We start from the raw sequence: 25,052 nt of genomic DNA, 5'->3' as shown, positions 1-25,052 counted from the left end.
GGAACAGACCAAGGATAAACCTTAGGAAATACTTCTCTCTAAAACCTGGGAGAAGGTAGAGGATCTAAAGGCATAATCAGAGAAAGCAGTAGCACTGACGGCAAGGGAGTGGTTTACGTGGAAAGGTGGTCAGCAAACAAATAGCATTTAAAACTATGTGAAATGAAAAATTGGAGTAAAATGGCAGGTAAAAAGATCCTAGAGTAATTCAGAGGTGATATAGAAATGCTACTACATAGCATTTCTGAGTTTCTCTTGGGAATCTTACTTTTACTAAAATTGAAGGAAAATGAAATGACAATCCATATCAGGGGTCAAGGGGTGGAGTGGGCTGGGCTGGAGTTGCAGGTTGAGAATACATTCTAGAAAGATCGAAGGAAATCCGTTTGGTCTTGGATTTGTTCTCTTTTGACTCTGACTTTTCCCCCACTTCCTATTTCTCTGCCAGGCACCTACATGTTGCAGAAGCTAATTGAAGAGACAGATAGGTTTGTCGTGTTCACAGAAGAGGAGTCAGGTGTGAGTGACCAGTTGTGTGGCATTGCTGCCTGCCAAACGGATGACATATATAACCGAAACTGCCTTATTGAGTTGGTCAACTGCCAGGTACCTTCTCTTTACCAGAGCACCCCTGCCCAACATTGAGCTAGATCATAATCGTATGCGTTTACCTTCCCCCACCTCTAAATAAGAATAGGTGGATAGAACTCCGAAACGTTATTCCTTCTAACAGGTATCATGGATGATCATTTCTATTATTAAAAACCAGTGGAGTTCACTCAGTAAGCCAGAATTAGACCCAGTTGCAGTCATTGGTAAAATCCTTTCACTAACTTTCCCATCTTCTTGGTGGTCCTGGTGCTGTGACTTTGTTTCTGTCTCTGGCATAGATGGTTCTTCGTGGAGCAGAGACAGAAGGCTGTGTCATTGTGTCAGCTGCCAAAGCCCAGCTGCTGCAGTGCCAACACCATCCAGCCTGGTATGGTGACACGTTGAAGCAAAAGACATCCTGGACTTGCCTGTTGGATGGCATGCAATACTTTGCCACCACTGAAAGCAGCCCCACTGAGCAGGATGGCCGACAGCTCTGGTTAGAGGTTAGTCAGCAGGGCTGGGAAGGCCCAATATATCCCTGGTTTTCCATAGTTGGACCCTTTCAACAAACTACCTTGCAAGATCCTTGCAAGACAGAACCTGTTGCTACCAGGTTAGCAAAACTGCAGGAGGGCTCAAGGCCTGTGATTTGAAAACCCACAGTGCTTTTTTTTTTTTTTTTTTTTTTTTTTTTTAATCTCATGCTATACTATGTCATTGCAAGGTAAAATTCTTTTTTCCCAGCAGGAAAATTAGGAACATTTTTTTTTTTGCCTTTTTTTGCCATTTCTTGGGCTGCTCCCGCGGCATATGGAGGTTCCCAGGCTAGGGGTCTAATCGGAACTGTAGCTGCCAGCCTACGCCAGAGCCACAGCAACGCGGGATCCGAGCCGCGTCTGCAACCTACACCACAGCTCACGCAACGGAATGACCACTGACAGGCAGGACTGAACCGCACCTCATGTCTGTCGATTGTAACTGCGCCACGGAATCCGTTTATCATTTTTTTTTTTTTTGTCTTTTTGCTATTTTGGTTCATATGGAGCCAGCTAGGTCCAATCGGGCTGTAGCCAGCCTACACCAGAGCCACAGCAACGCAGGATCCGAGCCGCGTCTGCAACCTACACCACAGCTCACGGCAACGCCGGATTGTTAACCCACTGAGCGAGGGCAGGGACGGAACCCACAACCTCATGGCTCCTAGTCGGATTCGTTAACCACTGCGCCACGACGGGAACTCCTTATCATTTCTTTAAGTCTGTCTGGGGAGGTCTTAGTATATGTGAAGGTAATGTTTTTGTTAAGTGAGGCTGTGAGCAGTTGGCAGGGACTATGCTACAAATTTTCATCATTTGGTAAAACTGAATTTGCACTATAATTTCTAGGATATAATATCATCAGAATTATTGGGAAAGTGGATGGTTATGAGATGTACCTGCCCAATATTCTGCATCATGGTTACTTATTTCTTTTTTTTTTTTTTTTTTTTTTTTGTCTTTTTGCTGTTTCTTGGGCCGCTCCCACGGCATATGGAGATTCCCTGGCTAGGGGTCCAATCAGAGCTGTAGCCACCGGCCTACGCCAGAGCCACAGCAACTCGGGATCCGAGCCGCCTCTGCAACCTACACCACAGCTCACGGCAACGCCGGATCGTTAACCCACTGAGCAAGGGCAGGGACCAAACCCGCAACCTCATGGTTCCTAGTCGAATTTGTTAACCACTGCGCCACGACGGGAACTCCCGTGGTTACTAATTTCATAGGTGTTAAGTGTCTACATTGTGCTGGGCGTGGTACATCCAAATGAGTTATTGGAGCCAACTACATCTGATAAGGACCAGTGTGATAATGTCATTATTCATTCTACTCAGTGGGGATAAAGCTTATCCCTCCTCCCTGGCTGATGCTTCTTACTCCAGGGACCTTAAGGCTCAATCCAGGCAACCCCAAGTATAAATTATATAAAGTATAAATTATAACCAGATGTCAAGGCAAGTAAGGGTCAGGTTATTGGTAATATGAAAGGCCATGTTGGAGTTCCTGTTGTGGCTCAGTGGTTAGCGAATCCGACTAGGAACCATGAGGTTGCGGGTTCAATCCCTGGCCTTGCTCAGTGGGTTAAGGCACCAGCGTTGCCATGAGCTGTGGTGTAGGTCGCAGACGTGGCTCGGATCCTCCGTTGCTGTGGCTCTGGCATAGGCTGGTGGCTACAGCTCCAATTAGACCCCTAGCCTGGGAACCTCCATATACTGTGGGAGCGATCCAAGAAATGGCAAAAAAGACAAAAAAGAAAAGAAGAGAAAAGAAAGAAAGAAACAAAGAAACAAAGGCCATGCTGATATATTGTTCAGGCAGGTAGTACTCTATACCAGCAGTCTCAGAGACAGGCATAGACGATGTTAACTGCTCATGTAGAGGTGGGCAGGATGAGCTATGCAGGAGCTCCCTATCTGGCTTTTTCTGGGCCTCTGCTGCTTCTAGGCTTGCCTTCTTTTGCAAGTGAACTTTTTTCCCTCAGGCTGTGATATTAGCATTAAAGTGGAAAGTCCTTGGCTTACATGGGAAGGACTTTGATCTTGCCTTCCTATGTGAATTTTTTGTGACTTAGCAGATTGTTTATGTTGTTCTCATATTACTCATTCTGTTCACTTTGACTTCTGCTTGGCAGAGTCAAATGAATTTAATTCCCATCCCCTATGGCAACAGTGTTAGAGTGATCTGAAGACAGAAAACAGCAAGAATACTAAACCTGGAGTTCCCGTCGTGGCGCAGTGGTTAACGAATCCGACTAGGAACCATGAGGTTGCAGGTTCGGTCCCTGCCCTTGCTCAGTGGGTTAACGATCTGGCGTTGCCGTGAGCTGTGGTGTAGGTTGCAGACGCGGCTGGGATCCCGCGTTGCGGTGGCTCTGGCGTAGGCTGGTGGCTACAGCTCCGATTCCACCCGTAGCCTGGGAACTTCCATATGCCGCGGGAGCGGCCCAAGAAATAGCAACAACAACAACAAAAGACAAAAAGACCAAAAAAAAAGAATACCAAACCTGAATACAAAAGTGGGTGGGAAGTTGTTTTTTGGGGGATTTTTTGGGGGGTTTTTTTTGGTGGTACCCATGGCATGTGGAAGCTCCTGGGCCAGGGATCGAACCCATACTATAGCAGTGACCTGAGCCGCTGCCAACACTGGATCCTTAACCTACTGCAGCACAAGGGAACCCCAGAGGTCATTGGTTCTGATGAATTTTTTTGCTCAAGACATGATCTGATTTTTTTTCCATTTAAAAAAATTGTGATTAAATATACATAATATAAAATTTATCATTCTATCATTATAGTTCAGTGGTATTAAGTACATTCATAATGTTGTACAGTTATCACCATCATCCTTTCCATAACTCTTTTCATCTTGCAGAACTGCAGATACATCCATTAGACGATAACTCCCCACTTTCCCCTTCCCCCAGTTCCCGGCAGCCACCATTCTATTTTCTGTCTCTCTGATTTTGACCACACACACACACACACACACACACACACACACACACGTCTCAGATATATTTGTCTTTTTTGTGGCTTATTTCACTTAGTATAATGTCTTCAAGGTTTATCCGTGTTGTAGCCTGTGTTAGAATTTCCTTCCTTTTAAACCTGAATTCCACTGTATGTATATACCACATTTTGCTTAGCCATTCATCCACTGATGGACACTTGGGTTGCTTCCATATTTTAGCTGTTGTGAATAATACTGTTATGAATATTGGAGTACAAACTTCTCTTCGAGAGCCTGCCTTTAATTCTTTTCGGTATGTATCCAGAAGTGGAATTGCTGGATCATAATACTGATTCTTTTGTTAATGTTTTGAGAAATTGCCTACTATTTTCCATAGTACCATTTCACATTCCCGTCAACAGTACGCAGGGTTCCAGTTCTGTACATCCTTGTCAACACTTGTTATTTTCCTTTCTTTTTTTTTTTTTTTTTGGTCTTTTTAGGGCTGCACCCACGCCATATTGAGGTTCCCAGGCTAGAGGTCAAATCGGAGCTGTAGCTGCCGGCCTACACGACAGCCACAGCAACAGTGGAGCTATAGCTGTTAGCCTATGCCACAGCCACAGCAATGCCAGATCCGAGCCACGTCTGCAACCTACACCATAGCTCATGACAACTCTGGATCCTTAACCCACTGAGTGAGGCCAGGAGTCAAACCTGAGTCTTCGTGGATGCTAGTTGGGTTTGTTTTTTTTTGTTTGTCTTCTGTCTTTTTAGGGCCGCACCCACGGCATATGGAGGTTCCCAGGCTAGGGGTCTAATTGGAGCTGTTGCTGCCAGCCTACGCTAGAGCCACAGCAACTGGGGGTCTGAACCACGTCTGCGACCTACACCACAGCTCACGGCATCGCCGGATCCTTAACCCACTGAGTGAGGCCAAGGATCAAACCCGCAACCTCATGGTTCCTAATCAGATTTGCCAACCACTCAGCCATGATGGGAAGTCCCTAGTTGGGTTTGTTAATCGCTGAGCCACAATGGGAACTCCTTCTTTTTGTTTTTGACAGTAGCCTTCCTGATAGCTGTAAGGTGGGATATGATATGAGTTTTATTTTTATTTAATTTTTAAAAATTATAGTTGCTTTACACTGTTGTACCAATTGGGACATGATATGGTTTTAATATAACCTGTATTTTTCTGGCCTGAGGCCTGCAAAATGTGCATGTAACTTAGTTGGGTTTGGAGAATTTGGGTGGTTTGTGCCAGGAGAGAAGACATATGTCCTCTACCCTGGGAACTTCCTCAAGTTAGTCCAGGCAGTGACTGTGTAGATAGTAAATTTTTTTTTTTTTTTTTGTCTTTTTCTACAGCTGCACCCAAGGCATATGGAGGTTCCCAGGCTAGGGGTCTAATCGGAACTGTAGCCGCTGGCTTACGCCAGAGCCACAGCAACGTGGGATCCGAGCTGCGTCTGCAACCTACACACACCATAGTTCACGGCAACGCTGGATGCTTAACCCACTGAACAAGGCCAGGGATCGAACCTGCAACCTCACGGTTCCTAGTCGGAGTCGTTAACCACTGAGCCATGACTGAGCCATGACGGGAACTCCTAGATAGTAAATGTTATATTCGCATTATGGAAATCTGTGACCCAGTTGGGCAGGACAAGCTGCTGGTCCTCTAGAAGTTAAAGGTGCCTGTATCTCTGTCTTCAGGTAAAGAATATCGAGGAGCACCGGCAGCGTAGTCTGGACTCTGTGCAGGAGCTGATGGAGAGCGGGCAGGCAGTGGGAGGCATGGTTACTACCACCACAGGTCAGTTCTAACCTCGTCCTCATCATGTGGTTAGGAGTGGCAGATGTGTGTCCTGAAGGGGCCTCATTTCCTTACCTACTCTTAAGATTAATATGTGTGGAGTAGGACCACTTTGTGTTAGGCTATGTTAAAAGCAAGTGTCTGAAGTTCCCTAGACATCACGCATTAGCGGGAGGCTCTCACAATATTTTTTTTAAGAATGTCTTTCTCTTATCTCTTCTTTCCTACCTCTTCCTAGATTGGAACCAGCCAGCTGAGGCACAACAAGCCCAGCAAGTCCAGCGGATCATTTCCCGTTGCAACTGCCGAATGTACTATATCAGTTACAGCCATGACATTGATCCCGAGCTGGCAACACAGATTAAGCCACCTGAGGTTCATGAGAACCAGGAAAAGGAAGATCTCCTAAAGAAACAGGAAGGTATTCAGGGCTTGAAAGGTTTTTAGAAAGTGACTAGGGAACTTGTGAAAATAGTTATTTTCTTTCTTTCTTTTTTTTGGTTTTTTTGCCTTTTCTTGGGCTGCTTCCATGGCATATGGAGATTCCCAGGCTAGGGGTCTAATCGGAGCCGTAGCCACTGGCCTACGCCAGAGCCACAGCAACATGGGATCCGAGCCGCGTCTGCAAACTACGCCACAGCTCACGGCAACACCAGATCCTTAACCCACTGAGCAAGGCCAGGGATCGAACCCGAAACCTCATGGTTCCTAGTCGGATTTGTTAACCACTGTGCCACGACGGGAACTCCGAAAGTAGTTATTTTCTTAGTAATTTTGAGTCAGTAGTGTTATTAAAGAGTTTCAGCCTGCATAGGGCATTAACATTTCACTTTGCTTTACATTTTGTAAATTCTGCTATGAGAGAACTGGAATGAATGAGTATTTTTTTACTCTAAAATAAGCAGTCATTTTTACCCATGAGCATCTCGCGGCAAGCCCTTTCAGGGGGTTAATTAACAGAAGTGGTTCCAAATACAGGTTAGGAGATGGGGTAGATATTTAGGGAGAAACTGAGTCTCTTATTTAGTTGCTAAAAATTACCTAGGGGCTGTGGATACCTTCACCCTCATCCATCATGAGCTGGAAATCTCCACCAACCCGGCGCAGTATGCCATGATCCTGGACATTGTCAACAATCTGCTGCTCCATGTAGAACCCAAGCGGAAGGTGAGTATCGGCCCTTATCGGGACCCATTAGCCTCACAGGAACACCTAGACTTTGTGCTTTATTTGGGGTCCAGTAAGAAAAGCCATGCTTCAAACTGAAAAAGCCTTGTGGTTGGTATATCCTTTCAGGCAGCAGCAGTTGACATTTCAGTTGTCTACAAAAGGTCTGAGTGTCCCTCAAACTGTAGAGTTGTTTACTTGTTTTTCTTGATCAGTTCTTTATTCAGTTACTTAAATACCTCTAAAAACAATAGACTACTTCTTCCTACTTCCACCTCTATCCCTACCCTGTGGGACTGGCTTATTATGAATTCCACATTGCCAAATCTTCTGCATTGGCCTGCCCCTTACTCTTGTCACCAGTGGTGATAGATAAAGATGAGCTTTCCAGAAGAGATCATCATTTCTTATTCCTTTCTCTATTTCCTTTACTACAAGACTGGACTATTAAAAAGTCTTGTTCATTTTCTTTTCCATTCCTTTAGGAGCATAGTGAGAAGAAGCAGCGAGTCAGGTTCCAGCTTGAGATTTCTAGCAATCCTGAGGAGCAGCGCAGCAGCATATTACATCTACAGGAAGCTGTGAGGCAGCATGTGGCCCAGATCCGGCAGCTGGAAAAGCAGATGTATTCTATCATGAAGGTAGTCACCCAGCCAATCTGAGGACAGGGGGTCTCATAGGACAAAGGAAATCTCTCAGTTTCTCCATTTCTGGCTCCCTAGTCTTTGCAGGATGACAGCAAGAACGAGAACCTGCTTGACCTGAACCAAAAGCTTCAGTTGCAGCTAAACCAGGAGAAGGCCAACCTGCAGCTAGAAAGTGAAGAGCTGAATATCCTCATCAGGTGCCACAGCATTCTTTCTGTGCCATTTTCTTTTTTTTTTTTTTTTTTTTTTTGTCTTTTTTGCTATTTCTTTGGGCCGCTCCTGCGGCATATGGAGGTTCCCAGGCTAGGGGTCGAATTGGAGCTGCAGCCCCCGGCCTACGCCAGAGCCACAGCAACGCAGGATCCGAGCCGCGTCTGCAACCTACACCACAGCTCACGGCAACGCCGGATCCTTAACCCACTGAGCAAGGGCAGGGATCGAACCCCAACCTCATGGTTCCTAGTCAGATTCGTTAACCACTGCGCCACGACGGGAACTCCTGTGCCATTTTCTAATGCCCCAGTTGGAGTCAATTTCTTGTGCCTGTGTTCTGATAGTCTTTAGGTCTACGTATATCATCAAAGGCTGATGTAGTAGATTCAGGCACCTCTTCCTTGATGAGCCTTGCTGGACTTGGTCAATAGGTTGAGAAGAGGAGAGCCCTTTCTTAGGATTGTCATTAGAGTACTTCCAGGGAAAGGATAAAAATAGGTAGTTTGGAAAGATCATTTTTGTGGCCTTGATTCTGTGCAGCTGAACTTAAAATGTCTTGGTTGATCAGTAAGGAACACAATTGCAGATACAATCATAGGGGTCATTAGTAGGGACAGATGACTTTTAGAAGCTGTAGAACTGAAAGATGCGATTTGTGCTCCCATGGCTCGGTGTGAGGAGCAATAAATCCAATGAAGATATTTAGGGAATAGCTGTTCTAAAATAAGTCTATCTCAGAGTTCCCATCGTAGCACATGGAAATGAATCTGACCAGGAACCATGAGGTTGCGGGTTCGATCCCTGGCCTCGCTCAGTGGGTTAAGGATCCGGCATCGCCATGAGCTGTGGTGTGGGTTGCAGACGCGGCTCGGATCTGGCGTTGCTGTAGCTCCGATTAGACCCCTAGCCTGGGAACCTCCCTATGCTGCGGGTATGGCCCTAAAAAGACAAAAGGACAAAAAATAAAATTAAAATAAAATAGATCTATTTCTGAGTTTACCTCCTGCATCATTCTAGGACATACCACCCCAACCCTAAAACCAAATACTGTTGCCCTTACTAATTAGCTTTGGCCCTCCTGTCCACTTATAGGTGTTTTAAGGATTTCCAGTTACAGCAGGCCAACAAGATGGAGCTGCGAAAGCAGCAGGAAGATGTGAGTGTGGTCCGCCGCACTGAGTTCTACTTTGCTCAGGCAAGATGGCGTTTGACAGAGGAAGATGGACAGCTAGGAATTGCTGAACTGGAGCTGCAGCGCTTCCTCTACAGCAAGGTATTGGTTATATACAGTCGCACAAAGGTAGCTGTGTTGAGAGGCATGACCTTTCTCAGGAGTCTAACTCACAAAAAGAGATAAAAGGATTGATTATTATGTGATTATTAACAATAATATTAAGGACTATTAATAATGATAGAAACATGAGCAGAGTGCCCCTTATACACATTTGTTTGTAATATTAAATAATACAGATATAGATGAATTTGATCCGATGCCCCCCTCATTGAATAAGATTATCCCTAGAAATGAGGCCCAGAGTAAAGTAATCTTCCAGGTCCAGCTTATTTTTTAATTTTTTTTGCTTTTTTAGGGCCACATTCGTGGCATATGGAAGTCCCCAGGTTAGGGGTCTAATTGGAGCTACAGCTGCTGGCCTACCCCATAGCCACAGCAAGGCCAGATCCGAGCCTCGTCTGCAACCCACACCACAGCTCATGGCAACGCCGGATCTTTAATCCACTGAGTGAGGCTGGGGATTGAACCTGCAACTTCCTGGTTCCAAGTTGGATTCATTTCCACTGCGCCACAACGGGAACTCCATTTTATTTGTTTTTATTTTTATTTTTTTCCAAGTCCACCTTAGAATAGAATCATTACTTCTAAAATGACATTCAACATTTTTTTCCAACTTTCTTTTTTTTTTTTTTTTTTGGCTGCACATGAGACATGTGGAAGTCCCCGGGCCAGAGACTGAACCTGTACCTCAGTTGTAGCCTCCGCCACAGCTATGGCAGTGCCAAAAACTTGCCATGCTATAAGCTTTCTTGCAATTACCCATGGCATGGAGGAGAGGACATTATTCACTATTTTCAAACCCCCCAGAAACATCTGGAAATGATTTGAGACTTTTTTTTTGCCCCCACTTTTTAGGGCTATACTTATGGCATATGGAAGTTCTCAGGCCAGGGATTGAATTGGAGCTGCAGCTGCCGGCCTGCACCACAGCCACAGCAATGCAGGATTTGAGCTGTGTCTACGGCCTACACCATAGCTCATGGCAATGCCAGATTCCCGAACCACTGAGTGAGGCCAGGGATCACACTCGCATCCTCATGGATACTAGTTGGGCTTGTTACTGCTGAGCCACAACGGGAACTTGCTGGAACCATTTTTGAATGTCACAGTGACAGGAAAGTACCACTGGCACTTAGTGCCCTGGCCATTAGTTTCCATGAGAAATACTGGATTAGAGGGTGCATTAATTATGAAATTGAAAGAGATAGCAAAGTTATATGTAGAACCTGAAAAACCGATGAGATGTGTAGCAATTCTCTTGCAAGCTCCTGAGAAAGGCTTGCTATAGTGGATTGGGGATGGGGGGACTCTGTCTTTGTAGGTGAATAAGTCTGATGACACAGCAGAACATCTTCTGGAGTTGGGCTGGTTCACTATGAATAACCTCCTCCCCAATGCTGTCTATAAGGCAAGTTTTATTTCTCTAATCCTAGCCCTTTCATATGCTTCCTAACACTGAGTATTTGTGGTGACCCTTCCTCATAAACCCACTTTGGGAAACATGTGGTGATCTGAGATGGTCCAAACTTAGCAAGATCATTGCTTCTTTTCTCAGTCTGCAGAGGATTTGCAGGTTGATTTATCCCTTTCTTTTTTAAAGGGCTGCACCTGTGGCATAACGGAGTTGCCAGGCTAGGGGTCGAATTGGAGCTTATAGCTGCTGGCCTACACCACAGCCACAGCAATGCAGGATCTGAGCCATATCTGTGACCTACACCACAGCTCACAGCAAAGATGGATCCTTTACCCACTGAGCGAGGCCAGGGATTGAATCCACGTCCTCATGGATCCTAGTCGGGTTCTTAACCTGCTGAACCACAACAGGAACTCCCTGATTTATCACTCTTTATTCTACAGGTAGTCCTGCGGCCCCAGAGCTCCTGCCAGTCTGGGCGACAGTTAGCACTTCGCCTCTTCAGCAAAGTCCGGCCCCCTGTTGGGGGTATATCTGTTAAGGAGCACTTTGAGGTTAGTAAACAGTCCTTTGGGGACCCAGGAACAGAAGGCAGTCAAAAGCTATCTATGTATTGTTATTTTAAGGTTAGTTAGGTAAACTGAGGGATGATGTCTGAGCTTAATTGCTTCTTCAGCCTTTTTCCTCTTTAGGTAAATGTGGTGCCTCTCACCATCCAGCTGACACACCAGTTCTTCCATAGAATAATGGGCTTTTTCTTTCCTGGCCGAAGTGTGGAAGATGATGAGGTTGGTGATGAAGAAGATAAGTCCAAACTGGTGACTACTGGTGAGAACTTTAATGGTGGAGCTCCAGAAGACTGGGGTAGCAGCCCCAGAGATAGCCAAAGCCTCAGAAAGAGGACAAATGCTCTTGTACTTGCTTTTTCATAGGAATACCAGTGGTGAAGCCTCGGCAGCTGATTGCAACAGATGATGCAGCACCACTGGGCCCTGGGAAGGGTGTGGCACAGGGCTTGAATCGGAGTTCTGGGGTCAGAAGGTCATTTCGCAAAGCACCTGAGGTACCAGACATGCCCCTGACGACAGCAAAATGGGAAAGTCCTGGGGTACTTTGTTTGGCCTGGCTGAGGGTTTCTTCTATTTCCTTTCAGTCTACTCCAGGGGTGAAAGGAGATGGACATGTTTGGGGTCCTGAGTTTCTTGTGATGGTTTCAGGAGCCCAGTCTTTTTTCCTGTCTTTCCTAGCACCCTGTGGATGATATTGACAAGATGAAAGAGCGAGCTGCCATGAACAACTCCTTCATCTACATTAAGATCCCACAGGTTCCACTGTGCGTCAGCTACAAGGTCTGCTATTCCCCAGCACTTTCTAGAACAGTATAGGGAGGGTACCAGATAAGATCAGAGATTAAAGATAGGGAGGTGGTTCAGCTTGTGAAGACTGGTCTGTGGGTGATAAATCTGCTGTTCCCTTTGTGGCCCTCAGAATCAGTACCATTACCAGCCTTTGATAAGGGAAAATCTAGGAAGGTGCTAAGACTCAGGTACTGGCTTGGACTAAAAATGGCAGCTGATGTATTTTTTTCCTCTCTTCTTTCCCTTCCCCCTCTTTTTCTTGCAGGGTGAGAAGAACAGTGTGGACTGGGGTGATCTTAAACTGGTGCTGCCCTGTCTGGAGTACCACAACAACACATGGACATGGCTAGACTTTGCCATGGCTGTCAAGAGGGATAGCCGCAAAGCCCTGGTTGCCCAGGTATCCCAGCAGAGTTCATGGCTGTTTGGTTAGCAGGGGCTGGCAGGCAGATCCTTTGCTCAGGAGCATTTCATTCTAAGATGTATTAACAAGCAGCTTTGGGAAGGGACACGTGAATGAAATGAGTGACTTTTATCCCTGTCCTCTCCATGACTTTGCTCAGATGGTTAAATTGGATGTTTACTGAGTGTTATATATGTTAACTACTGTTGACTTTTAGTAAACTGAGGGCTGGCACAACTTCATGTTTAGAATGGGTTCTAATAGACTGTAAGCTTCTTGAAAGCAGAGATTTTATAATTTGAATTGCCCCATTGAGCCTCTATGTAAGTTTAATAAATCTTTATTAACTTGGTCTACTTGATTTATTCTGCCTGTCCCATTAATATTTACCTTCCCTTTTACTCCTTTCTAACCTATCAGGTAATCAAAGAGAAGCTAAGGCTGAAGCCTGCAACAGGGGCTGAGGTCCGGGGAAAGCTAGAAACTAAGTCGGACCTCAACATGCAACAGCAGGAAGAGGAGGAGAAAGCCCGGCTCCTCATCGGTTTAAGTGTGGGCAACAAGAACCCTGGGAAGAAGTCCATCTTTGGCAGGCGCAAGTGATCCGGCAATCCGAGAGGCTGCAGTACAGGATCTGACTTTGGCTCAGGCCCCAGGGACTTGGGGGGTGGGAGGTGCTTCCCTTCATCCATCAGGATTTGTGGGGGTCAGGAGGCCACAGGGTCCTGTGGAGAGAGGCCCTGCTTTTTAGCAGCTGCCTTGTTCCCTGCAGAACATGGTGGCTAATAATGCTGAGTTCTACCTCACACTGATCAGCAGGCCCAGGGCAGAGAGGCATCAAGAGAGCAAGACCCAGGAAATGGCCCCATGGCTAGAATATGGTTCCCTTGGGGTCACCTGAAAGTGTGGGGGCACAGTTCTGATCAAGTGTGATAAATTTTTATAAACAGACATATATATATATATAAAGTATATATATATACGCACATATATATATTTCTAAGTATAACTTCTCTCCCTCTGTGCCAGAAAGTGGAGGGGAGGGGCTGATCTGTCTCTCACCCACTGCCTTGTATGAAAGGGGTATTAGTGTTCTGGGGAGAATCAGCCTCTCCCCAGTCTGTGCCAAGCTCACTTGGGAGAATGGCAATAGGGGACAGGGCTGGCCATGGGTCCCTCTCCCTGGGGTATCCCCTGAAGAATGGTTAAAAAAAAAAAAAAATTTAAAGAGAAAAAATATATTTTAAATTTGATGCTGTTTTTTTTTTTTTTTTTAATTGTATTGAGTGTATGGCTTCAACCTGTATCCTTTCCTCCCCATCATTCCAAGACACACTAGCTGCCACTCTAGTGAGGGTGGCCTCTCCCCTCCTGCCTGAAGCTGTATCACAGATACTTTCCTGATCTGATGTGACACTGGTCCCATGTTGATAGGTCTGTGCACATTTTAGTCCTGGCTGTAAGCCTTTTCTCAACCAGTGGGGATACGTTTGGGTGATAAGGGTGAGATTTGGCTGTATGACTTGCATCTCTAATCATGTACAACAAGGAAGAGAGGTGGGGCTCATGCGCAATACAGCATTGGGGGAGGAATTGCTTACATAACTGAGACAGCAGATTTAGTGGAAAGAGAGAGGAGGCACAGACTGGGGATGGGAACAGTGAACTGTCGGCAGGGGCAACATGCCCAGATGGCTGCTCCTCGTAAGGTAGGCTGTGGGGCTGTGGCAGTCTGTTTAGAGGAGGCATGGGCTTGAGGCCTGGGAACTGACTGGTGATGTCTGCTGTGGGAGTGGGGCAAAGAGGTTATACCATGAAAGTATCCCAGCCCCATATGGAGAGGCACAGGCTCAATCTCTGATGCCTGATGGGGAATATGTCCAAATACTGCTTTCCTAGAGAATTCTCCTGTATCCAGGAAATCTAAGCCTTGGTCCAAAGCAAGAGCAATGGCAATTTTGCCCGGGGCTCAAAATTACATCTCTAGGGTTGAGATTTGAGGGAGAGTCTGCTAAGATGGGCAGAACCTGGAATGCCTCAGGGGCAGAAGGTTTAGTGGCTTCCTTGGTTCTCAGCAGGGTGGCAACATCCAGGGCCCCTGGGTCCGAGGCTGGAAGAGCCTCTGGTCAGGTGTGGGGACCACCAGGTCAGGTCTGGAAGAGCTGTGGGGACTACGAGGGCATCGGTGCCTACACCAGGAGCCCCTGGGGCCAGCCCCCTACTAGTAGAGAAGCCTCTGCCTGAGTGGCCAGTGCCTCAGTTCATCAACCTCTTTCTGCCAGAGTTTCCTATGAGGCCTCTTAGGGGGCATCAGCAGCTGAAGGTAGGTCAATGGAATCCTTGGAAGGGGTCTCATTTTGGGGGAGAAAGTTAAAAACCAGAGTCTCAATTGCTCTGTTTTCCATTTCTCTGTACAGATTTTAGGCCTTGTGGCTAAAGGCTCCTTTGGAACAGTCCTCAAGGTGCTAGATTGTGATCAGAAAGCAGTATTTGCAGTGAAGGTAGGGACCTAGGTACTCTTCCACTTTATTCTCTAGTCACTACCTCCGATCTCGATTCCAGAAAGTCTGGGAGGAATATATAATAAATAGCACTGTTCCCCTCTAGGAGTCATCACTCCTCTCCCTTTATAGGTGGTGGCCAAGGCAAAGGTCCTGCAGAGGGACATCCTGAGGCAGTGCAAAGAGGAAGTTAGCATCCAGGTATGCGCAAAGCCCTGGAAAGGATCATAGGAAGAACTAAACCACAGGTGGAAAAAGCACCTTTTTTATCCAACTGTCCTGCTCTTCCTGATTCTGACCTGTCCCTCTGCTTCAACCAGTAAATCTCAGGAAAAGTAGCTATCAGTAATCCTAGGTCCTGCCAGGGAAATCTCTCAACATGTCCCAGTGTGTTCTTTAGTAATGGGATTATCAGAGGCAATCCTGACTATTTAGTTCACCTGAACTGAGAGATGAGACAGCAGCTTCCTTTCTGTACAACTAGATGAATCCTGATTTGGCTGTCTTGATCCTCAATGACCGTGTTACTAACTTCCTGTTTTCTTCATCCATAGCGACAGATCAACCACCCTTTTGTACACAGTTTCGGGGACAGCTGGCAGGGGAAACGGCACCTCTTCCTTAGTGAGTGATTGGCTTCTCTCTTCTTTCCCAGGGGTCCTTCTCCCATACGCCTCACCTGAGATCACCCCTCCTTTTGGTTTGTTCTGCTTTTGCTATGTTCCTCTTCTTATAGCACTTCTCTCTCCCAGAGGGAAAGGCAACAGCAGGTGGCATCAGTTTGGGCAGGAGGTATACGATGCCTTGAGCCCAGGCATAGTAGCCCCCAAATATTGCCTAGACTTCTGGTGCTTTGCAGTGTGCAGTTACTGCAGCACAGATCTGTACTCCCTGTGGTCCACTGTTGGCTGCTTTGCTGAGGCTTCCATCCGCCTCTTTGCTGCTGAGCTGATCCTGGTGCTGTGTAAGTGAAACAGGAGTGGTAATGGAAATGAGGGGAGAATTAAGGGGGGATGGAGGTAGAGAGAAAAGAATTTATATTAACGCTGAAGGTCAAAGAACGGGGATAGGAATGGGACAGGAACTAACAGGGAAACCGAAAAGGACAAGAGAGCTTCAGCACATCCTATGCTTGCTGTCATCCACAGGCTATCTCCATGACTTGGGTATCATCCATCGAGATGTGAAGGTAGTTAAATGCTTTTTGTTTTTCGTTTGAGGAGGGACTTTAGTAAGGAGTTTCAACAAGTCCAAGAAGGCAGGGAGGAGTTGCTGAGGAACAGCTGAACTTGGGGCCCTCATGCTTGTTAAGGATTTGGGCAAGGACCTTCCAAATACAGACCTGAATGCTAAGTAGGGCATCTTCTTCAGCTGGAGGGGTACACATGATGAAAAAGCATTGAAAGGAAGAGGATGAATAATAACGTCTCACCTGTGATTTTTCAGATGGAGAATATCCTTCTGGATGAACGAGGTAAGTCCTTTTCTTTTCCTAGACCCAGAATGAGCGGTACCTCAGTATGGGAATAAGTCACGGCTGATGAGGGTTGGAACAGAGTGGTGCTAGTGCTTTGTTTTTCACAGGCCATCTGAAACTGACAGACTTTGGTCTGTCTCGCCACCTGCCCCAGGGAGCCCGAGCCTATACTATCTGTGGCAGTCTTCAGTACATGGGTGAGAGAGGCTAAAGCTGATGGGTAAGCATTGGGCAGGAGGATAGCCAACAGATGTCAGTGACAAGTATCTTTCAAATTTGTAGCCCCAGAGGTCCTGAGTGGAGGGCCTTACAACCATGCCGCTGATTGGTGGTCCCTGGGTGTCTTGCTTTTCTCTCTGGCAACTGGAAAGGTGAGAGAATAGTAGTGATGTTGGGCAGAGAAGAGAAGAGTTGCCTTGTGCTGGGAAGAATAAGGTGTGTCTTACTCTTACTAAGCGATGACACCCTCTCACCCCTTAACACAGTTCCCAGTACCCGCAGAGAGAGATCATGTGGCCATGTTGGCAAGTGTGACCCACTGTGACTCTGAGATCCCAGCTTCTCTTAACCAGGGGCTCTCTCTCCTGCTTCATGAGGTAAGGGTGAGCATGACTTCCCTTCTTGGCTATAAAACCATTCACTTCTCACGCTGTCACTGAAATGATATTTCCCCATTTCTCTTATTAATTATTGGTGGTGGTGGTGGTGGGGGTTCCAACTTGATCAAGGACCACTTCACTACCTGCCTTCTAACCAGCACTTCAGATTTTATTCCGGGTCCTCCAGAGCTCCTCCCCACCCTTAGTTCTGAGAGTGGGCCAGTGCTGCTCTCTTGCCAATACAGAACCTTTAGTCTTACCTTTGCCCCCAGACTAGCCTGTTTCTCCCACTTTTGCATATCCTCTGCTCTTTCAGGGTCTTCTCCCTGCCCTCCACAGATCCATGAACTTTCTCCTTTTCCAGCTTCTGTGTTCAGTCCCTTTCCTATCCCAGTCTTTTTCCTATCCCAGTCTCTCATTCATCATGCTCTATTTCCCTTCAGCTCTTATGCCAGAATCCCCTCCACCGTCTACGTTATTTGCATCACTTTCAGGTCCACCCTTTCTTTCGGGGTGTGGCCTTTGACCCAGAGCTCCTACAGAAGCATCCAGTGAACTTGGTCTTGGAGACACAAGCTACCCAGTCCAGTCCATCATCAGAGTCCATATTCTTCAAGGACTTTGAATGTAACCTGGAGTCCTACCTGGTCCACCCCAACCTTGCTTGAGCTCCTCTACAATAGGTTTGGGTCTATCTGGAAACCTGAGGACATCCTCCACTGCCAACTCAGTATGACCACCTTTGATGATCCAGTTTTTCTTTTTTTTTTTTTTTTTTTTTCTTTTTTTGCTGCATCCATGGCATATGGAAGTTTCTGGGCCATGGATTGAATCTAAGCTGCAGCTGAGACCTATGCCATAGCTGTGGCAATGCCAGATCCTTAACCCACTGCAGCAGGAACTTGATGTTTGTTTTTACTTTGTAGCCTCTTATCATTTCTGTTCTGTAGCTGCTGGACCAGAGTTCAGACTGGGCATTCTGCTACTGGCAGCCATAATGCCCTGGTCCTTACCGTATCATACAACCCATCTCTCAATTCAACATTTTAGAGTGTGGACCTTTCCTTTGCTTCATTTCTCCAGCATTTATACTTTGCAGTTTTTAGCCACAAGTTTATTCCACTTTTCCTTCCCCTTGTTTCTGTACCATGTTTCCTTTCGTGAGCAATAACAATACTTATGGGTTCCCAAGGTGCTATTTATGTATTTAATAGGCTTGTCATAAGCAGTATGAATGTTTTTCAGAGGTCTCAAAATCTGGCATTTAATTCATCCCCTAAATATACAGGTAAAACATATGATCTGGAGACTCAAAGCCAGTTTAATTTTTTTTTTCTTTTTATGGCTGCACCTGAGGCAAATAGAAGTTACCAGGCCAGGGGTCACATTGGAGCTGCAGCTGTGGCCTATGCCACAGCCACACCAGATCCCAGCTGCATCTGCAACCTACTCTGCAGATTGCTGCAATGTCAGATCGTAACCCATTGAGTGAGGCTAGGGATCAAACCTGTATCCTCTGAGACAATACTGGATCCTCAACCTGCTGAGCCACAATGGGACCTCTCCAGACTAATTTTAAAAAATATTAAAAGTGAATCTAATAACCTACTATGAGGAAGAGAATAAGAAATGAAACATGAGTGGGTTAAATGTCTTTTCTAGGGGTAATTGGAATAGCTATCCATGTTTTTTCCAGAATAAAACCTCTGAAAAACGAAATGACCTTTAAACTGATCATTTCCCTAGACTGCCCAGGATTCTTTGTGATGGGCAAACCAAGGGATTAAGAGGCATGACATTTTCTTTAGTAAGAAAAATCATCTGGACCTTAAATTTGTATACATTCCTGGAGTTCCCGTCGTGGCTCAGTGGTTAACGAATCTGACTAGGAACCATGAGGTTGCGGGTTTGGTCCCTGGCCTTGCTCAGTGGGTTAAGGATCTGGCGTTTCCTTAAGTGAGCTGTGGTGTAGGTCGCAGACGCGGCTGGGATCTCACGTTGCTGTGGCTGTGTTGTAGGCCAGAGGCTGCAGCTCCGATTCGACCCCTAGCCTGGGAATCTCCATATGCCGTGGGAGTGGCTCAAGAAAAGGCAAAAAGACCAAAAAAAAAAAAAAAATTTGTATACATTTCTGACCTTTATGATCTTTTCATTTTTTTTTAGACTAGGTTCTTAAAAAGTTACTTAATTTTCATTATTCTTCAGTTCTATCTGATCTCTCAAAGAGAGTCTGGGAAGTACTCTGAGTACTATCAGTTTGTCCTTGGATTAGGCCAGATTTTCCCTGTACATAGCTGGCATTTTACTGGCCTCTGTAGAACTGATTTTTCTGGATAACACTTTGGCAATCCATACGAAAATCCCTATGAAATTTAATTGCTGTGGATACTGTAAAGGGTGTTTATCATAATTCATAATGTTCTATTTAAGGATGCATGGGAGAAATTTTCTCTGAACTCAGTTATGCTTTTCCTGAATTGCTAATTGTTTTTTTTTCCTTAAAGATAGTAAATATTCAACTGATTCTATTTTTCTTTTCATATTGATGCCAAGACCACTTAGAGCCCAGTTTGTGGCCCACCTCCAGCAAACGCTTAGGACCTCCTGTTATGTTTTGTATGCTAGCCACATTCTTGGTTCCATCTTCCTTTTCTACCTTTACTTATTCTCATTTTTCTGTTTTAGTCTTTTTTATTTATCTTATTAGATTATCTTCATCTTTGTATGCCTTTTAGAATGAGGTTGGGATATAAAAAAATAAAAGAATGCATTCTTAATCCTTTTGAATATTTCAATTGTTTCTCTTTAGATACTTTTTTTTTTAGCTTTATTACATATTTTCTAAAGTGTAATGACTAGAACTGCATATTGGATTGAAAAACCCTGAATACTAGAAATAGGAATTAATGTCTTATAACATAGTAAAGAATGTTAGATTGGAATTTAGGAGAGCTGATGCCTTGGCCCACCAATTAATATCTTACTGTCTTCATACAAATCATTTTAACTCCCTGGATCTTAGTTTCCTAATATATAAAGTGAGGGGATTATAACCACAGGCTCTTTTTTTTTTTTCCTTTTCTTTTTCTTTCAGGGATGCACCCTTGGGATATGGACGTTCCCAGGCTAGGGGTCGAATTGGAGCTACAGCTGCCAGCCTATTATGCCACAGGCACAGCAACTCAGGATCTGAGCCACGTCTGCGACCTATACCACAGCTCATGGCAATGCCAGATCCTTAACCCATTTACCAAGGCCAGGGATTGAAACAAGTCTTCATGGATACTAGCTGAGTTACTGCTGAGCCACAAGGGGAACTCCTAACCATAGATTCTCTTCATTCTGAGGGATGGGTTTCAGATTTCTGTGATGGTTTTTTTAGAGGGTAGATGAAGATGATTTTATGATACTGTGTATTTGGCCCAGTGCTAAGTACTGTTTAGGTCACCCACATTATATAGCTTCTCTGGTCACAGCAGCATATTGGGTTAAGGTCTTGAGGACATGGTTAACATAATGTCACTAGGGTTCCTCCTTTTCCTAGGTCATGTTAGATAGCTTAGAAATCATGATCATGTAAGTGTAGCTTGAAACATTTCTTATCAAATGACATTTTTTTTTTTTTTTGGTCTTTTGTCTTTTTGTCTTTTGTTGTTGTTGCTATTTCTTGGGCCGCTCCCGAGGCATATGGAGGTTCCCAGGCTAGGGGTTGAATCGGAGCTGTAGCCACCGGCCTATGCCAGAGGCACAGCAACGCAGGATCCGAGCCGCGTCTGCAACCTACACCACAGCTCACAGCAACGCCGGATCGTTAACCCACTGAGCAAGGGCAGGGACCGAACCCGCAACCTCATGGTTCCTAGTCGGATTCGTTAACCACTGCGCCACGACGGGAACTCCTCAAATGACATTTTAAACATACTCTCTTCAATCAGTGGTACATAACAGCAGTGACTCTCAGGGTACAGTGGAGGTGGTGACAGAAAATCAAAGTTTCACAAAACATAACTTGAAAAAGTATCAACTATTCTTCTATAAAATTTTTTAAAAAAATTATACTTCGGGAGTTCCAGTCGTGGTGCAGTGGTTAACGAATCCGACTAGGAACCATGAGGTTGCGGGTTCGGTCCCTGCCCTTGCTCAGTGGGTTAACGATCCGGCGTTGCCGTGAGCTGTGGTGTAGGTTGCAGACGCGGCTCGGATCCCGCGTTGCTGTGGCTCTGGCGTAGGCCGATGGCTACAGTTCCGATTCAACCCCTAGCCTGGGAACCTCCATATGCCGCGGGAGCGGCCCAAGAAATAGCAACAATAACAACAACAACAACAACAACAACAAATTATACTTCGATAAAACTAAAAAAAAAGAAAAAGAAAAGCAGTGCCTCCATGCCTACCCTTAGTTTTGATATACTCATCCCTGAAAGGCAGTTTTCTCACCACCCTCCACCCCCATTCAGAAACACTCATCTATAAATAAATACCTTTGACTTATTCACATGAAATTCACTTACAAAAAAAAAATTTTTTTTGTTTTTTGTTTTAGGGCCACTCTTGTGGCATATGGAAGTTCCCAGGCTAGGAGTCAAATCTGAGCTGCAGCTGCCGGCCTACACCACAGCCACAGCAATGAGGGATCTGAGACGTGTCTGCAACCTACGCCACAGCTCAGGGCAATGGTGGATCCTTAATCCAGAGTGAGGCCAGGGATTGAACCCAAATCCTCATGGATATTACCTGTGTTCATTACTGCTGAGCCACAACGGGAACTCCCAACATTTTTTTTTTTTTTTTGTAATGGCTGCCCCTGCAGCACATGATTGTTCCTGAGCCAGGGGTTTATCTGAGCTTCAGCTGCTGGCCTGTGACACAACCATGGCAACACCAGCTCCAAGCTACATCTGTAACCCTCACCACAGCTGTGGCAACACCAGGTCCTTAACCCACTAAGCAAGGCTATGCATTGTCACAGAGACAACAATGGATCCTTAACCCACTGAGCCACAACAGGAACTCCAAAAAGAATTTTTTATATACAACCTGAAGTGACATATAGAGGGAGGACCATGTGAATATACAGGGAGAAGATAGACATCTACAAGCCAATGAAAGCAGCCTCAGAAGAAACTAACCCTGTTGACATCTTGATCTTAAACTTCTAGCTTCCAAAATTTTGAGGAAATAAATTTCTGTTGTTTAAGCCATCCAGTCTGTGGTACTTTGTTATGGCAGTCCTAGCAAACATACAGCCCCTATGAAGAGTTCTAATAGATTAATCAGGAATGATTATTTTATTTACAAAAAAGCATGCCACCTTTTCCCCTGTAGGTTGGCTTTCCTTAAATTCTGAGATACATCATTATTTCATATTCCATTGGCCTCTCCATGGGTTTTGCTGATTTATGGAGCCCCACTGATTAGCAGCTGTCATACTGTCTCCTTTGTCTACTGCTTTCTCATACACAGTAGCAAAGCTAAAAATTCCAGTTTTACTCTTGAGTTCACTCAGAACCACCTTGTGGATACTTCTCAGAGGTACTACTTTGAATTAATAATTAGATTTTTACAAATTAATACTTTAGTATGTCTTTGCATTGTATTGTTTCACTTGCTACAACAGGAATCTCTTGTTTTTTTTTTATAATTTGAAAAACACCAAATTAAAAATGCAGAACAACCTCAAATTAATTCTGCTTATGTTGCCTATTTACAATAGTATTTTCCCTCTCTTCCTACCCCTCCATATCCCTCCTGATTTGCTGCTGGAAGCACCATCTCCCTTTGGCTACTCACCTGGCATCTGACATACCAGCAAGGACTAAGCATTCCAAGTCACACTTCCTATAATACAAGCATTTACTAATTTACTACCAGAACTTGAGAGTTTTCTATCTTGTTTTTACTGCCATTTTCACCCTTATTTTATTTGCTGGATTTTTTTTTTTTTTTTATCTTTTTGACTTTTTTAGGGCCGCATCCACAGCATATGGAGGTTCCCAGGCTAAGGGTATAATCAGAACTGTAGCCGCCGGCCTACACCACAGCCACTGAACCTGCAACCTCATGGTTACTAGTCGGGTTCGTTAACCACCGAGCCACAACGGGAACGCCTGCTGGATCTTTTGATTGACCAGAAGTACACATACCATGGGATTCCCTCTGCTGAGTTTTTCAGAATCCCAGGCTCAAGTTTGTGTTTTTTGCTTTCTTCGTTTTTTGTTTTGGCCACCCCTGGCATATGGAGTTCCTGGGCCAGGGATTAGATTGAGCCACAGTTTTGACCTATGCCACAGCTGCAGCAACACTGGATCTTTACGCTGTGCTGGGCTGGGGATCAAACCTGTGACCCAGTGCTCCAAAGAGGCTGCCAATCCCGTTGCTCCACAGTGGGAACTCCATCATCATGTTTGTGTTCCTATGTTGTCTTTTTCTCAGTTTTCCATTCAAATAACTGCTATCTACTGCCTTTGGGCTGGACTATCATATTTCTGGAGCAGTGTTGTCCAATAGAAATAATGTAAGCATCCTAAGTAAAACCTGCTAGTAGTCACATTAAAAATTAGGTAAAAAGAAACATATTAATTTTAATGTATTTTATTTACCCCAATATATTTAAAATATCATTTCAACATGCAATCAGTATTTTAAAATATTTTACTTTTTTTTTCATACAAAGTCTTCAAAATCCAGTTTGTATCTTATACCTATAACACATCCCAATTTGACTAGCCACATTTGAAGTGCTCACTTAGCCACATGTGGCTAGTGGCTAAGGTATTAGACAACACAGTTCTAGAGAAGCCCATCCCCTGAAAGCCCTGCAGTCCAAAGCATTGTAGTTTTTCTTTTCTGGGTTATTGCCTTTTCCAAATTCATGACTTCAGAGTGTAAATAAGGTGCCATGAGTGTTCAAAGGAACATACTTTACCACAAACTATAACTGAATACTTACTTTTAGGCTGTTTCCAAACATCTACCTCACCTCCAGTAGCTTATTTCCCATATGGGGGAATTCGAGCTGACTGTAGAATGTAGTAGTCCGTAGTGTGGGTTCCAATTTTGACTCTGCCATTTACTACCTGTGGAGCATTGGGCAAATGACATTATCTGTGAGTCAGTTTCCACCTCTGCTAAATGGAGATATTTACGGTAACTACTTCATAAGCCTTTATGGGGAGTTAAGATATAAAAGGCATTTGTCCAGAGCTCCAGTCCTGGCTCAGCCTTAACGAACCCAAACAGTATCCATGAGGACACAGGTTCTATCCCTGGGTTCAGGATCTGGCATTGTCATAGCTGTGGTGTAGGTTGCAGACGCCACTCGGATCCTGCATGGCTGTGGCTGTGGTGTATAGGCTGGCAGCTGTAGCTCCGATTTGACCCCTAGCTTGGGAACCTCCATATGCCACCGAACTTGCATATGCAGCGAATGCGGCCCTAAAACCAAAAAAAGCAAACAAAAAATAAAAGGCGTTTGGAAGAGTAGCAGGTGTCTAATAAATGTTCAATACCTGCGAGCTATCATTGTTCCAGTCAACTTGTTGCGGGCCCTGAGTTAAGTCCCAAGAAAACACCAGAAATTCTGAAGAGGTTAAATGACAGCGTTGGCTGAGAACCACGTCTCAGGCCATCACGGACTCAGGGCCTATGTGCGGACGCCACTGCCTCAGTGAAAAAGACTCCACTCACCTTCCCTTCTAGACCCCAGGCCGGTCCCTGCCGGTGGAGACTGAGGTAACTGAGGTAAAGCTGAGGAGAGACTTCCCAAGGCCAGGCCACGGAGACAACTTTTCGGACAGGGTGTGAGGGTGGCCTACTGGAAGAAGAGGGATGGAGTCTTTGACTGGCCAGCTACCTCGGTACCCTCCTTCCAGCGAGGCCGAAAGATCTACCCAGCGCCTGACGTGCCTCGCTCCTACTGCCCGCGTCTGGACTTGGGGGCTCCGCCCACAGAGTGCGCGAGCTCGGAGAGCCGGTGGGGCGGGGCCAATGCAGACCCCGCCCCCGCACTCTGGGCTCGAGCTTGGAGCGGGCGCGTCCGCCTGACGCACTGAGGCCTCGCAGCCAATCGGGAAGCGCAGAGC

General features: G+C 45.4%; 2 protein-coding genes and 1 long non-coding RNA gene across 6 annotated transcripts in view; 2 read left to right on the top strand and 1 right to left on the bottom strand.

The window, feature by feature from the left end:
* KIAA0100 (KIAA0100 ortholog) overlaps positions 1 to 19,744 on the top strand; it is a 39,631-nt gene extending 19,887 nt beyond the window's left edge. Inside the window, exons 25-43 of one of the 2 annotated variants that reach the window (XM_003131765.5) lie at positions 449 to 606; positions 891 to 1,097; positions 5,799 to 5,898; positions 6,137 to 6,319; positions 6,944 to 7,065; positions 7,551 to 7,706; positions 7,788 to 7,909; positions 9,018 to 9,198; positions 10,541 to 10,627; positions 11,077 to 11,187; positions 11,326 to 11,461; positions 11,566 to 11,696; positions 11,881 to 11,982; positions 12,257 to 12,391; positions 12,815 to 16,084; positions 16,342 to 16,369; positions 16,480 to 16,569; positions 16,655 to 16,743; positions 16,858 to 19,744. In XM_003131765.5, coding sequence (XP_003131813.3) covers positions 449 to 606; positions 891 to 1,097; positions 5,799 to 5,898; positions 6,137 to 6,319; positions 6,944 to 7,065; positions 7,551 to 7,706; positions 7,788 to 7,909; positions 9,018 to 9,198; positions 10,541 to 10,627; positions 11,077 to 11,187; positions 11,326 to 11,461; positions 11,566 to 11,696; positions 11,881 to 11,982; positions 12,257 to 12,391; positions 12,815 to 12,997 — 2,114 coding nt within the window. In that variant the 3' untranslated portion in view covers positions 12,998 to 16,084; positions 16,342 to 16,369; positions 16,480 to 16,569; positions 16,655 to 16,743; positions 16,858 to 19,744. Of the gene's footprint in view, positions 1 to 448; positions 607 to 890; positions 1,098 to 5,798; positions 5,899 to 6,136; positions 6,320 to 6,943; positions 7,066 to 7,550; positions 7,707 to 7,787; positions 7,910 to 9,017; positions 9,199 to 10,540; positions 10,628 to 11,076; positions 11,188 to 11,325; positions 11,462 to 11,565; positions 11,697 to 11,880; positions 11,983 to 12,256; positions 12,744 to 12,814; positions 16,085 to 16,341; positions 16,370 to 16,479; positions 16,570 to 16,654; positions 16,744 to 16,857 lie in introns of those variants that run through there. The other variant, XM_021067478.1, reaches the window with a different exon arrangement.
* LOC100513233 (uncharacterized serine/threonine-protein kinase SgK494) lies at positions 13,991 to 19,748 on the top strand. Its single transcript, XM_003131766.5, is given in 13 exon segments — positions 13,991 to 14,103; positions 14,470 to 14,611; positions 14,614 to 14,717; positions 14,812 to 14,895; positions 15,028 to 15,096; positions 15,450 to 15,519; positions 15,755 to 15,859; positions 16,044 to 16,084; positions 16,342 to 16,369; positions 16,480 to 16,569; positions 16,655 to 16,743; positions 16,858 to 16,968; positions 17,415 to 19,748. Coding segments are annotated over 13 exon segments (1,215 nt in total). The 5' UTR covers positions 13,991 to 14,046; the 3' UTR covers positions 17,640 to 19,748.
* Positions 15,734 to 24,940, bottom strand: LOC102158363. Of its 3 annotated transcripts, XR_299253.3 has the most exons (4): positions 24,658 to 24,940; positions 23,921 to 24,047; positions 16,328 to 16,387; positions 15,734 to 15,855 (listed from the first exon to the last, which is right to left on the bottom strand). It is a non-coding gene; the product is annotated as an uncharacterized LOC102158363 (long non-coding RNA). The 3 variants fall into 3 exon arrangements; XR_001304410.2 differs by lacking the exon at positions 15,734 to 15,855 and having other exon boundaries at positions 16,149 to 16,387; XR_001304409.2 differs by lacking the exons at positions 15,734 to 15,855; positions 16,328 to 16,387 and having other exon boundaries at positions 23,920 to 24,047.

The sequence above is a fragment of the Sus scrofa genome, chromosome 12 (assembly GCF_000003025.6).
Source record: "Sus scrofa isolate TJ Tabasco breed Duroc chromosome 12, Sscrofa11.1, whole genome shotgun sequence".
In the NCBI taxonomy this organism is placed as follows: domain Eukaryota; kingdom Metazoa; phylum Chordata; class Mammalia; order Artiodactyla; family Suidae; genus Sus; species Sus scrofa.
Note: the sequence above shows the minus strand (reverse complement) of the source record. Positions and strands in the feature narration are given on the sequence as shown.